Source organism: Carassius auratus, unplaced genomic scaffold (assembly GCF_003368295.1).
Source record: "Carassius auratus strain Wakin unplaced genomic scaffold, ASM336829v1 scaf_tig00024173, whole genome shotgun sequence".
Classification (NCBI taxonomy): domain Eukaryota; kingdom Metazoa; phylum Chordata; class Actinopteri; order Cypriniformes; family Cyprinidae; genus Carassius; species Carassius auratus.
Window position 1 is genome coordinate 426,667 of NW_020525323.1, and position 15,130 is coordinate 441,796.

The window sequence follows — 15,130 nt, forward strand, 5'->3', positions numbered from 1 at the left end:
GAATTAAATTAAATTAAATTCAAGTTTATTTGTATAGCGCCTTTTACGATACAAATCATTGCAAAGCAAATTAAGTTTCTACAATATTTAGTCGTAGCTTTTTAGAGGTGACTATCAGTTTATCTGCATATGACAGGAATTTTCTGAAAGATTTATACAAGACGTAGTCAACCAGACGATAAAAACTATTAACAGCAATTATTATATGATGCAATCACACTTACAATGTGGCACTATGATTGGTCAGATCACCTGTCAATCAAACTCCAGATGAAGGGTTGATAAATTAATATTTTCAGACTCTTAACATAATTAAAAATATTACCTGATCTAAATTGATTCATAAAAATATTCTGCTATAATTTCATCAGTGGCAAAATGCTAATAATTTGTGTAGATCATGAAATAAATACATTTTCAAAAAATATCATTAAACCCTACAATATTATTAACAATATAATTTTTATTCTTTGTTTTAAAATGTAAAAGGCTGTAAAATGGATTTTCTTTTTCAAGACTGAAAGTCTGGATCTGGGACAACTTGTAAAATAATCAAAAATAAATGATGGCATGGTATAAAGTTTCTATTTTGAAGTAACCACTATAGAACAAAAAGATCTGGCCGAAAAAGTGCCAAAAGAAACATTATTTTAGAATGACCTGCTCCCGGAGGTGTCATCTTATAAGTACAATCCAGATCCTATTAAGATCTTATGTTGACACAGGTGAAAACCCTTCAGGCCCTCTTTTATAATTGCATATCCTGTAATGTCATTATAACCCAGCCAAAAGGGACATCACGTGACTGCCCCACTTGTAACGATCGGACAAATGAGACTGACATTCATTTCCAACAGATGGAGCACAGGTCTCATTGTATGTCCGTATGAGGGGCCCAATGCGCCCCTCCAACAAGGGCATGACTGCACATATTAAATATGCTTAAACAGGGTTTGTGCCACCAGTCCGTCTGTGGTGATTCAACTCTGCTGATGAGGATGGATTGGAAGTACAGACGAGTTAATATGTGACGGGAAGCTTTTTCTTTTCTGATTTAATTTCCACAGGCTGCGATATAAGATATCACATTACCATCGAAAAATCTCATCACTTTGCCGAGCTCCTCCTGAGCAAGGGGCAGAAATGACTAAAACAGACATTTGCTCACAGAAGATTCAATTATTTGGTATGGCTGAAGCGTGCTTAACAAGACTTTGTCCTTTCAAGATGAAAATCGAGTAATAAAAGGTTTTTAGCCTCATCTATCTTTGGAATAACTAGGGCCTTTGACTTTAGGGAAAAGAACAATGATGCTTACTAATGCATTTCCATTCCCACAGCGCTCAACAAAAAGACCATTGGCGACATGGAAATGATCTGGATTACAAACAACATTCAAAGAGGAACTTACCTGGAATATCGCAATCCAGGCATATCCAATATTATCGAAGTTCACTGCCCCTTTGTGAGGGTTGAGCTCCCCGGGTTTACACTCACTGTAATACTGGTTCCAGTTAACACAGCTGCTGTTGCCTGTCCCATCCAGGCCAGAGTAGGCATGTCCCGGTGGAGATGCATTTAAAGTGCACTCGACACCCTCCTTGAGGTGGGGCACCTGATTACAGCGCAACATGCCGTTCTCCTTATTGGCGGAGCAGATGAAGGGGTTCTCCTCACCTTCTTCATTCATGTAGTACGGACTCATGTGTGACAGATTATAAAGGCTGTGGAAACACATGGAAAACAATGTGGAATATAGGGCATGTACTTTCTAAATAAGACACACAATATATGCTCAGAGACCACACGGCATGTTCCTTATCTTTACATGAGTCATGTACACGAGAGGACCCCCGTGACTGTGTGTCAAGGCCAGTAAGTGTCTTAAAATATCACATAATTTGACCCTTTTTATGACAAGGCAAGGTTGGTGCAGGTTGTAAAATGTCAAGTGGTGCCACTCTCCTAAAAGTGGACATCTATACATTTTTATAAATGATATTGATGTAAACATTCAAATGTACTCAAGAACGTGAGGAAAATTGCAGTTTATTACGGTTACACCACATGACATGTTTAGAGTCATTAATTTAAGATTTAAAATGGTACTAATGTTTTAATTAATAATCAAGTCAGAAGGATGTTTCAGAGGGAAATTTCACAACCGGGGTACCTGGGGCATTAATTCAAAATAGAACATTTTATTAAATGTTAAACATTTTTATTAAAACAACAGAGAGCCACAGAGAGTTCGGGAATATCATGTCACAGATGGTACTGCTAAGTGACACAAAAAAATGAAATCATCTGTATGTATGTAAAGACTGATCCAGGTCAATATGATATACTAATATAATTTTATACTCAAAAAAACAACTTTCATGAAAACACTACAGAAAGGGGCATTTCACTGGCTCATATTTCTAAATAAGACCTGACAGGTGAAAATGCTGTTACTCTAGCATCAAAACACATGCATTCTGAGAGCAGTAATTTGTCCCATTACGTCAAAATATATGACTTATAATTCAACTAATTTTGATGACTGCAGTCTGCACTCATCAAAGCCTCTCAAGGGCTATGCTTTTACCCATATACCTTTGTTGGAGGTGTGAGTACCTTCAGCGCTCAGGGACCGATGCTCAGCACTGATTTTATGCCAGGGTGCAATGTTCAGTTTACAAGACTGTCAGCGGCTGAAATGCCATTGCTTCTGGCAACAGTTGGCTGCCACTTTGGATCATATCGACAGCGCTGACATGCTCCCAGCGGAGAGAGGGTAAAGGAGGAGAAGAGGGGAAGAAAGCTGCCGGTTAGATAAGAGCAGGACGGTACTTACGCTGTCACGTTATCTGGCATGAAACACCGATTCCTAAGAAGACCAGCCCACAGCTGCACCCCAACTATGCCGAATATAAAGAAGACAAAAAAGCACAGCAGGAGGACGTTGCCTAACATAGGCAGAGTATCAAGAAGCAGAGTCACCAGTATCCTCATACCTGAAATACAGAAACACAGACGCGACACCGTTTTAGTTGTTGTGTGCTTACTCCATACTGCTTTTAGGATTTGCATAACATGCTTAATTTTTTTAAGTACCAGTATAAACAGCTGATAGACAAGTATACAGATTAACAAGTCAATATTTTAAGGCTATCATACTCGCCTGATCACTGCTGACCAATAACAGTGTTGTATTTATATTAAACTTGCCAAGTTGAACTGTGAATTACTTGAAACTACATAAAAAAAACATGTTAGACCAACACAATTCTCCAGATCAGTCAAACATAAAAACATTATTTAAAAAAAAGATATTTCAGATAATTTTGCTACCAAAACCATAGATCAGTTTATTTAGTTCCTAACTGAAAATTTATTGAACAAAAAATCTGTAGTTGCCTTGATGTTGATGTTTTCTGAATGTGTCATTTTGCATTCAGTGAATGAACAAATTAAAACATAAACTAATTTTACTTAAGGCAAATTTTACGACAATAGTTGAGAAAAACCCCAAATCTGAATGCATCATGTTGCATCAACTCTTGTTGTCTTAACAAATATTCCTTTTAACACTGCATATGGTGAAATGGCAAATCTTAGGTTATACTGTAGAATGACACCTTTAACTTAAATCGGTCCCACTTGTCATAATGCTTGACAGAGCACAGAAATTGCATATTTTAAATGGACTGCTGATGGATCACAGGGACTCACTGAGTCAGACTTTAATGGAAAAATAAGACTTAAACCACTGAACAAATGTCCATTCCCATTATCCCTCACTGCAGGTTTCCACTACCACTGATAAAAGCTAACCACCACTCAGAACACCATAGCAACCATACAGCAAGACCCTAGCAACCACACAGCAATGTGCTAACAATCACTCTATCAACCACATAACAAGGCCCTGGCAACACCCTACAGTAGCACTGTGGAAGTGAGAGAAACCCTCACAATTTTAGTGGATACAGAATTCTTGTGTACAACTGAAAACTACCATAATAGCAAAAGCTTAAGGGATGTATTACACATGCTAATATAAACTCACATCAGAACCTTCAGGCAGCTAAAAATGATACTATTCTAAAGAATACAAACACACCTTTTAAAATGAATCATATTAATGTATGTGATTCAATGATTTAGTCTAATTCTGTTATTTTTTAACAGCTAACACATTCAATCTGACCATAACTGCTTTGTACTTTTCTGTGGTATTGCTAAAACAACTGTTTGCACTCTTTTAGTTAGAATATATTTATAATGATTAAAAAATTATTATGAATGTGTATAATTTAGTCTCACGTGTACAGTATATTGTCAATGTGAAATGTAAAAAAAAAATATTCCTGGCGGTAGAAGGGAAATGTCATTTGCACAAAAAAAAAAAAAAAAAAAAAACATACGAGGGATCCCAGGTTTACTGTAAAAACATGCCTGTGGCAACATTTGAGCAAAATTATATTTCATTGTTTCTTGAACGCTTTGCAAAAATGTCAAAAAATCTAGACAGCGGTGCCAAAACAAAGTTTATATAAGGGATGAAATCAATCTGAAAAATAACGTAATAATGTATACTAAACCTACCCTAAACCTGTATTGTTTACAAAAGCAAAAGTGAAATAAAACACATTTGCTGAAGAAAACAGGACATTTTAGTTTGCTTCTACAAGTCTATGTTTCTACAAGCATGTTTTCCAATGAGCCTATGTAGGTAGAGGACAGCAGGAAAGAATTTTTCAAAATTCTCTGAAGCATGTGACAGGATGTGGGGGAGTACATGAAGTTATTTTATTATTTAAAGATAAACATGTTTTGATTTTAATGTTTGCATTTCCTGTTTTTTTTTTTTTTTAGTTTGAAGAAAATACAATCTGCTATAAAATTGCTGTTCACTTTTGAGATTAAGTGAAATGCATCACAAAAACATTTTAGTCAGCTGACTAGAAAACAAACAAAATAGAGTAAAAGGAAAGTCATGGATGCATATGTAAATCAGCTGCATGTGTCACTGTCACATGGCCCAGTGATCAAGACAGACCGCTGTGAACTGTTCGGTGACACACTAAAACTGTCAGAAAGGATACGCCCGAGAGCATCAGCGTTCAGGATATCTCAAGCGGAATGAACGCCTGTTTACCTACAGATACTCATACTTATTTCAGATGAATCAGTCCTGTCTCTCACTCTACTTTCTTGAGATGACACAACAATGGTAAAAAAAAAACTGCACAAAGACACCCACTGAAAAAGCATAAAAACATCGGCAAACATCAACGTGAGAAGTGCCCCCAGAGAGGAGTGATGCATCCGGTGGATCCGAGTGACTAATGTGCTTGAGGTGGGTGTGTGGCTGATGTAATTAAAGTGTATGATATGGAGAGAAGAGGCCTTAAATGGGCCTGTCTGAGTGTGGATATCCCCTCGATGGCCTGCAGCCCTCCCTCCAAAGACAGTGTGGAGCCACACCGTCGCTTGGACACTTTTAATGAACCCCCTGGAGATACGTGTGGTCACATAGTGGAAGTGGATGAACACGCTAACTCACTTTTGTGTAAACAGATAGATAGAGATAGAGATTTTCTAGCTTAGTATTTGAATTACAGCTTCAGGTGTGAAATGGCATGTCGGCAATAACAAAATAACATAGACACACACATACAGTACACTCCAACTAACATCCACAATTCACTCCAGAGAATCCTAATATCATTCCATACTAAAAGCACTTCTGCTGGCGGCAACAGTCCACCAAGACAAATAAATCACGGTATCTCGTCCTCCATCTGGGCAACAGCAGAGTCATTAAAGCTGATGTGGTGGGGCAGAATTACTCATACTTTAAATCTCCAACGCACTCCAGGGACGTGTCTCAATCCATCTCGTGTAGTAAGTGCACTAACCAGGGATTCTGCTATTTCTATGGCTGTCGAAATTCAAGTGCACTAAAATGTTTGCTCTCCAAAAATGGGAAATTCACTACGTACAGTACACTTCTATATACACTACCAACATCTACATTTAAAAATCTATGTACGTATGTGGTGTATGTTTTCAAGAGATTAGTACTTTGATTCAGCAAAGATTCATTAAATTGAACAAAAAAGAGAAACATTATAAAGACATTTATAGTTTTACAAAACATTTAGATTTTAAATATTAGGGAATGCTTAAAATGTTAAGCAGCACAACTGTTTTCAACATTGATAATAATAAAGAGTGTTTCTTGAGCACAAAATCAGCATATTAGAATGATTTCTAAAGGATCATGTGACATTGAAGAGTGTAGTAACGTCCAGCACAGAAATAAATTACAATTTAAAATATATTATTGCAGTAGAAAATATTTATGCTAAATTGTAATATTTTAGAATACTACCGTTTACTGTATTGTTAATCAAATGCAGAAAGAAAAGAACAAACTTTTGAGCAGACCTCTGTCTGTGTAGAAGTCTGTTAACAGTAATGAGAGGGGACACTATGATAATGTTATATGGTCTTTGACTTATGGGACATATTAGCTTGTTGTTTTTCTAACAGACAAGGATCTAGAGATCAAATATAACTGTCAGTCCACCACACAGAGACTCATTACTGGAAGAAATATGCCTCTCTCAGTTTGTGGGGCATGTTCTGCTGGGTAATTTATGGACTAGTGTGTTCTGTAAGTTGTCTTTACTGCACACAGGCTCATCACGTGATTGGCTGAAATGATCTCTGCTTCACAAGTCATAGATCAGGCAGCTGTTTTCTCCTTTCATCACAGATGAAAGGATACATAATAACATCTCTGAGTGGCAGGCAGCATCCACAACTAAAGATCACCCTGCTGGAAACACCAGGTCTAACCAGCCTTTAGGTTGCTGTAGCTGAAGTACATTTTCCTGTCATGTGCTGCGTTGTTTAAATAGCAAATGCATTTGTGCGCAAATCTGTGTGTTCAGGCGCATTGTTTGGCATGTTGCTATTTGAGACACAGAAAATAAATCCATTGCACAATATTTTTTTATTTGTTATTTAAAAGCGCATTAGTAATATGCGCCTAGGCAGGTGCACAATGCGCATACACTTTGTGTACACTTTACTTAACACACACAGGGCACATAAACATTTTTAAGAATGAAAAATTACATTCCGCCATGTAAATAGTGAACCCACTATGGCACAAGCGGAACTGGCTTTTAAAGGGGACCGGAGGTGAGACTCTGATTGGTTTACTGAACATTATGCCCAAAAAACACCCATTTCTCATTAAGAGAAAAGGGACAACTTGTTTAGACCATGCGGCCGGGCACGCCGACCATTTTCCCGTTGTTAAACTAGCAAAAGTGTATTTGGACATGCCCTGAGTGCACTTGCGCCATGCACTTTTAGACCACATGCTTACTGTAGATCGTTAAAAAAGGGCTCTATGAGCGGTTGTGCGCAAATTGGTGGGCGGGACAAAACAGGCAGTGATTTAGAAGCAGGCGTAGATCTTCTCTCGTTTTGGAAAATTGGCTTCAGTATAAGCTGTTTTTAGACTACTGAGATCTGAAACTTACAGAAGGTTTTATACTGTAGTACTATGGCCTCCTATATATATATATATATATATATATATATATATATATATATATATATATATATATACACACACACACACACACACACATATATAAAGATCAAGGGACTTTTGATTTCTCAGTTCATGAGCCCTTTAACCTGGTTGATAAATATGTTTAACCCCGCTATGTTGAAAACCCTACAGCACTTTTGTTTTTCCTGGTCAAAAATGGCCGTTTGGGGAAGTGTGGCTTTGGTCCATTTAATGATAAAGGCATTTCAAAATAAACTTCCTGTTTAAACATTAAAGGACAATCGTGCGATAAACAGCTAATTTTTTAAGATTAACGAGGCCTATGATCAATCCATTTCTAAAAAGAAATACAAAACCTGTCCTAACTGAAAGAAAAAAAGCTGCCAGATTGAATCCAATATTTGGTGATAAAATAGCATATTGAGAATTTTATGAACTTTTCTGTATGTTGGTCATTTTTGACTGTGAAAACCACAAATGTAACAAGGTGGAAAAACATTGGGAAGTTGTAATACCCAGTGTGAACAGGGTCAGTTTTAGCCAAGTTTTAGCCCAGTGTAATGACATTATTTTTTGTGGAAAAAGAAAATCCTCCCCGGGTCAAAATGACCCGAACACCACCAGAAGCTTAAAGCACATAAACCATCTTGAACCAATTAATCACCATAAATAACCCATTTTATCTGGATTTCCCAGCATGGCCGACACTTACTAGGAACTCTGTTGATGGCTCGCAGGGGCCTGAGCACTCGCACAGTCCGGATGGCTGACAGGCTGGCGTTATGACCGTCCAGTGAATACTCCATCATCCTGAAGAAAGCAGAGCAGAGGAAACATACTGCAAGCGTCAGACACTAAAGGTCAATCTCTATAGCCTTTCTTTCTGTCGATCTTACATGAGGATAATGAAAGAAAAGAGGTTTTAAAAGTGAAGACTTCATGCATTCATCACTCTTGTCAATTTAAAGGTCATTTTAAACAACAAGGGAATGTTTTATTAAATGGTTAATGAATCAGAGCACTGGGAAATCTATTTTTTCAATCTAAATCTGTCAGTAATTCTATTTCCCAACTCATGGCCTATAAATCGAGTGGTGGGTCCCTCTTGACCAGCTTTACCGTGGTGATGATGGTTGAATGCATGAGTGACAAGTGAGAAAAAAGGCGGGATTCCTCACCCTGCCATGACAATGAAGAAGTCCAGGCGGTTCCATGTGTCACCAAGGTAACACTTTGATCCAAAAATCCCCAAGGCTATCATTTTGATGACCATCTCCACAGCAAAGAAGGCGAAGATGCAGTCATCAAATGCCTGTGGACACAGATCACATCCATATAATTACATAGTAGAACAGACATTTTAAACAATTATGTATCGACAGTGTTGTGAAGGTAACTATGATACAGCTTTAACAGGAAATACTGGCATCTAACAATGCCTTGGAAAAAACAGTTAATCTTAAAAAAATAAAGCAATTGCATAAATAAAATAGGAAGAAAAACAGTTATTAAATCAGCATGTGTACTATTCTGTGTCCTAAACTCCTGAAATATTGGTGTCTCATATTTTAGAGCAGTCGATGCAATTTGGGAAAGAAATCAATCAAATTTTCAGCAACTTGAACAGATTAGTTACATTTATTTTGTAATTAAATTACATGAATTCCATTACATGTAACTATACTTACTCCCCAACACTGTATACATGCTTTTGCATTTGCTTCCCTAAATAAATGCTGCTTTCACACACATATCTTTTTACCCCAAAAACCAAGATTTTTCTTAGAAAAAATTAGCTTTCCCCTAAAAAAAATAGGCATTTCTTGCAAAAGCTTTTTTTTTTTACTAATTCCTTAAAAAAAATGCCACTTTTTTGCAGAAGTATCCATACCAAAATTTAACAACTACAGTATCTTACAGCAAATTAGGAGTTTACTGGGGCAAAAGTCGTAGCTAAGGGTGAGAATTGGTCCCCAAAATAAAATGTGACCTTTTTTTTTTGACAAAAGTATTACATTTACCATTAGAGACCTTGAGTTCACACACAAAAGCAGTGAAACATAGATTTTCCTCCCACCTCATATTATTTTCATCACAAAAATGTTTCAGGTGAATGCAAGGTTATTAGGGTGAACGCAACATTTTGAGAAAATACAAAAGCACTGACGTATAATTTTTCTTCCCTGTTCTTCCCACCCCCATCACTATGTCCTTTTATGGGCTCTGTACAGATTTCTGTTTCTGTTGCTGGAAAAGTTAAAAATGGGCAGAGAACTTTAAATGTGCGTATATAAATTTAGGCACCATTTGAGCAGTTTACAGGGAGAGAGTGAAAAGATCAGCTATGATTCATTTTGTGTAGTATTTTCAGCTCTGGCCTCAGCCGACCCGATCTCCTAAATCCTGCTGATGCTGATGTCAGACTCTTCTGGACATAACAATTTCCCACAGTACCATATATAAAACCCAGTTTACTTTGGTGGGAGCGTGGGCAGGATTACAGAGAATTACAAAACTAGAGAAAAAATGCCTCAGTCTCAGATATCTGGCAAAGGTTCCAGTGACCCCTAAACCTGTGCGTGCCACAAAACATGGGCCAAACGCCAACTCTGTGCTGAGACAGTCCTAAAAACAGATACTGGACACAAAAATAATAAAATAAACAAATAAAATAAAGGGTAAGAAATACATTTTAGGACCAATGGAGATGATGTGAATTCTGATGTACAGAGGCCCCAAAAAAGTACTTGGAGATCTAATCACACCAATATTATTTTATTTTTATTCAGATACAATTTATATTTTGAATTCATTTGAAAGATTTAATCAATTACTTTTTTATTTTTCATTTTTAACTTAATTTAGCTGTTTTTTATTATTTTTATTTTATTTTTAATATTTCCTTTTAGTTCAGTTAATATTTAATTATTTTCTAGTAACAAAAATATTTTTATGGTTTTAGCATCAGTTTTACTTAAATAAAACAACCATGATCCACTCTTAAAATGCATAAATGTCTTTAGGTTTCAAATGATAAAACAGAAACGTGGAACATATTGGAACATGTGATGAAGCACGCCTAGTATTCTGCAGGTACACCTGCTTGAACTCATTAATTTTACAAAAAAATTCACCTTGAAACTAGTTTGTTTTGAAGTAATGCATCAGAGAAGAGAAGTAAGCACCAAGAAAAGCTCTAGCAGCTTTTGATGGTTTGATGTTATTTAATGCAATGCAAATATATTCCAGTTTTAAGTGTCCAAATGCTTTTCTGGAATACTGTATCTTGGAATGAGGTTTGAAAAAACATCATCACATAACAAGCTTTCTCTCGTTACATAATGGAGCGAGACGTACCTGTAGGACGACACACCACTCCGACTGGCACTTGAGGTCCTCACATGGCTGGAACATGCCCAGAGTCACACAGTTCAACAGAATCACCAGCATGCTCACATGCTCAAACCATGTGCACAAGAGTCAAGGGAATATATCGCAGAGATTCATTGATTCTTGATTGTGCTCTGTCAATTGCAAAAAACTGTCAATCCACAAAACATAAAGATACATAGATAATATTGATTTTGTTGATCCCTTATACTTAGCTCAGAGCAACAATCCGGACGAAGCAAATTAAAAAATGCAAGGACATTATTGCAAAACATTCCTTCCTTCTGACTGAATTTTAATTAAACTTCTAAAACACGATTAACAAGTGCAAAGCCTATTATACACAGATTAAATAAATTAGTTTTTATGTTTTTCTCTTTTAATTTGAGCTGTTTGGTTTCCTCAAGGCCAAAACACAAACACAGAGGTGAAATTAAATGAAAATGAGGTACAAGACAACTGTTAAAGGTCTGGAGGTGTCTTAAAAGTTTAACAAACCACAGGCACTAATGAAAAGAAAGGGAATAATTCATATTTCAAGAAAAAAAAGCTTGCATTTTAAGAAATCAACATTACACAGTTTTTGAAAGACCAAGACTCCTCACCAAGGAGGCATTCATTTGATCAAAAAGTCATTAAAAACATTAACACTGTGAAATATTATTACAATATTATTAAAATAACAATTTTAATATTACCTTAAAAGACACAATTTATGAATTAATTATTCCTGTTTTAGTAAAGCTGAATTTTTAGCATCATTACTCCAATATGCAGCATCACATTATCCTTCAAAAATCATTCTAATATATTGATTTGCTGCACATTAAACATTTATACAGATATAATGCTTAACATTTGTGTGAAGACTACGATTTTCTTTCAGGATTCTTTAATGGACAGAAAGTTCAAAATGACAGCATTTAAAACTACTACAAATATCTTTCCTTTAACTATCAATCCATTCAGTGCATCCTTACTAAATGAAAGCATTCATTTCTTTCAAAAACAAACAAATGAAGAAGAAATTGTACTGACCCCATACAGTAGTGTATAAGAGACTCTTTTTCAAATGAGTAACAGTAATACTTTCCCCTCATTTTATCACGAGTGGAGGACTGCTTAAGATATCAATAAACTATACAGCCATAGCAGCCATGTCCAGCATCCAAGCAGGCGAAAAATGTTCTTCTCACTACTTAACTGCTGAAATATTTAGAGAGTACAACAGGAACAGGGTTATGCTGGTTCCAGCGCTGTCTGAGATGTCAGATGGCATAAGAGCTGTCAGCGATGAGGCCGAAACAAGCACGACCCATTAGCACCTCCGTCGGCGCTGTCCGTTACACTGAAGATCACGACCAAAGTGTCCATCATGACCAGCGGCAGTCACGCATCACGCACGCCCAAATCAGCAACCAACAACACCCACAAACCCTTCCGGATGCCATGTTCTCCAGATCATCTCTAATCATCTGGCCCCGCTCATACACAATCTTTAAAACACCTGAGCTTTCTTAGGGTTTAAAAACGACAGCCTTGTTACACCAAAGGCTTCGCACCTCATGTTTTATGCAGGTCTGCTCATCTAAATGGGACAAATGACTGGCACTTGCTATGCGACACACAAATGAGAAATTTGAATAATGCTCATTTCCATAAGCCATCGCAGAGCTTCGGCTTGTGGGCGTCGTGATGTTGTGTTCCCTCACAATGGAGAGGAGACTGAAATCAGGTGCTGATGATGAACCCTGAGGATCTTTACGTCATCAAGCCTCTGTCGGAGCTTCACAAACAACAGAAAAGGAGTAAAGGAGAAAGCTCTCTAAATCTCTTAAAACACTCTTTGAAGGTTTTCTATTCAGCTGGCACACAATGGAGTAAAAATTAGGCTTGGACGTGATTTCCCAAGATGGACAGTGGCCACCCTGGGGTCCGAGAAAAATCAGGATGTGGAATGCTTTGATTAGTGTTTCTTGATTTCAGTCATTCTTCCAAGCAGATCCGGGTCCCAAATCCCACTTCACAGGCCTTTCTGACTTGCTCAAAGATGTTAACGCTCTCCAGGGAAAGGCGGGAAATGGAGCGGACTTTAATAAGTTATGCCAGAGGTTAAGAGACCTGAAGGGGGCACACAGAGCAGTTAGGGTAACTCATGGTGAAAGACACGCTACAGTTCCCACTCACGGTCTACAGTCTGAGCGGCTTAAATTGATAATCTGTCACTTTATAAATAATGGTCTGTTCTCATGAAAGGAACTAGCCAGTTTTCCAGCTCTACGGTCTATCCATCCCCTTAAAGCAGTGGTCGGCAACAGCAAAAGCCAAAACTGTCCCGCCAGCAATAATATCTGGCCCACGAGGCAGTCAGATTATTTAGCTTCTGAAAATAGGTCTGTCATGATTACTCACAATCACTTCATCTTCAGTGATTTTGCCTTCAACAAGGTTATTTGTAATAACTGCAGTAATGCTTTATTTTGAGATGAATTAAGAGCTTTTATTTTGAAAAGTTCAAAAGAGTCTATTATATTCTCTCACCAGCTAGCTTCATTACTCTGCTCACAACTTAATAGCGCACCTCCAGCATGCAATAAAAAAAAAATGCAGTTTAGTACATGAGGATGCCAAGGAATAATTCTGTGTAAAAGTAGGCTATGTCGAATAATTATTATAGTAAGTTAGGCTTTAAAATGATACACATTTATTATTCATAATATGGAAAGAGGAAATAAAAAGTTCGTTAAGAGCATGACTCAAACATGCCATTAATGAGCTACTTCAAGTCCTCTTTTATTTTTTGACTAATTTTTGTCCATTCCGCATCTCCCACATATGTGTGTTTTAGCAAGGTGTGTTTCAAGTTGGTAAATGAAGATACTTGCCAGCTTGTGTGTCACTACTCAGACATAAACCCGGACACCATGACACAAATTTGGCTTTTTGTTAATGACCGCCGTACTACAGGATTTATCACAGTGTAACAGCTCACTACCAGTTACAAAAGACACAGTAACAGTCTGTCACAGGCAATTCTAGTTGTCCAAAACAGTCCAAAAAAACTGTTAAATAAAGCACGCGCATCCATAATAAAACCTCACACAGCTCTGGGGGGTGAATGAAGGCCTCCTGTAGCGAATCCGTGCATTTTTGTCAGAATAATATCCATATTTCAATTGTAATTATATGTCAAAATGGATCTTATTATGAGTATTAGGGCATCCAGCAGCATGAACGCCTACTAGCGACCAACAATACAGCCATCTGGTGACCTGCCGTGATAAAACTGCTATCACTGGGAATGGGGCATTACATTACTTTTTACTCGTTCTCTATACAGCAATAACACAGAAAACTTGGCTCGTCTCGAGTGTTTTTTTTTTCACCTGAAGCCTCCAGTTGTTGTTTTCAGATCAGCTCTAGTAATGGGGCTTATGGCAGTAATTTACTGGGCTTTCTGCAACATCACAGGAAAGTTGCGTGACTTTGATGGCTAGATGGAACAGTGTTTGTGCAAGAGATTGTCTGTCCTTGAAGTACTCATCCTGCCAACTAAGTGGGACACAGTCACGGCAGACTGGCTCCTTTATCACGTTCTCTTGTGAACATCTGCCATATGACTGCGTTGCAAAATATGTCTCTGTGTTAGAACAAACCTTCAGCATTGCTTTTCCGTGGAAGCTGCAGCTACCGCCCTGATTGAAACCCACTAACATGTAAATGCGTGACTCACTGGAAAACTATTGATGGAAATCACACTTTGAACTTAAATTCCTGTTATTCTAGCAGTTGGCATCATGTCGCTGAATAAATAAGGCATTTAGTTGGCAATTAGTAAGTAATAGTAATAAGACATAATTAACAGAGGTGTTCAATTACATATTCTAGGTGCTAATGTGGGTTTTTGGCACTGCTGTTCAGATTATCAGCAGAAGTTCCTTTATTTATATTCTCTGATAGCTGCTGATATTATAACAGTTTGGTAAAAAATACAGAAAAGATTATTCTGGCAGAGGTGAGTAATTTTTGCTTCACTTTTGATTTCTCCCAGTGAATCAAATATTTTGAATCTGTTCACAAAAAGAGAGATTTGTTCAGTGAACTGCATATTAAATTATTGCACCAGTAGGTGGTAGGGCTGATATATTTTTTAAA

At 37.3% G+C, this 15,130-nt stretch overlaps 1 protein-coding gene across 2 annotated transcripts in view; it reads right to left on the bottom strand.

The window, feature by feature from the left end:
* cacna1ha (calcium channel, voltage-dependent, T type, alpha 1H subunit a) overlaps positions 1-15,130 on the bottom strand; it is a 95,822-nt gene that overhangs the window by 44,451 nt on the left and 36,241 nt on the right. For both annotated transcript variants that reach the window (XM_026250414.1, XM_026250413.1), the window contains exons 3-7: positions 10,943-11,054; positions 8,764-8,897; positions 8,298-8,395; positions 2,840-2,999; positions 1,412-1,724 (exon numbers count right to left, since the gene is read on the bottom strand). In XM_026250414.1, the coding sequence (XP_026106199.1) occupies positions 1,412-1,724; positions 2,840-2,999; positions 8,298-8,395; positions 8,764-8,897; positions 10,943-11,054 (817 nt within the window). The remainder of the gene's footprint in view (positions 1-1,411; positions 1,725-2,839; positions 3,000-8,297; positions 8,396-8,763; positions 8,898-10,942; positions 11,055-15,130) is intronic.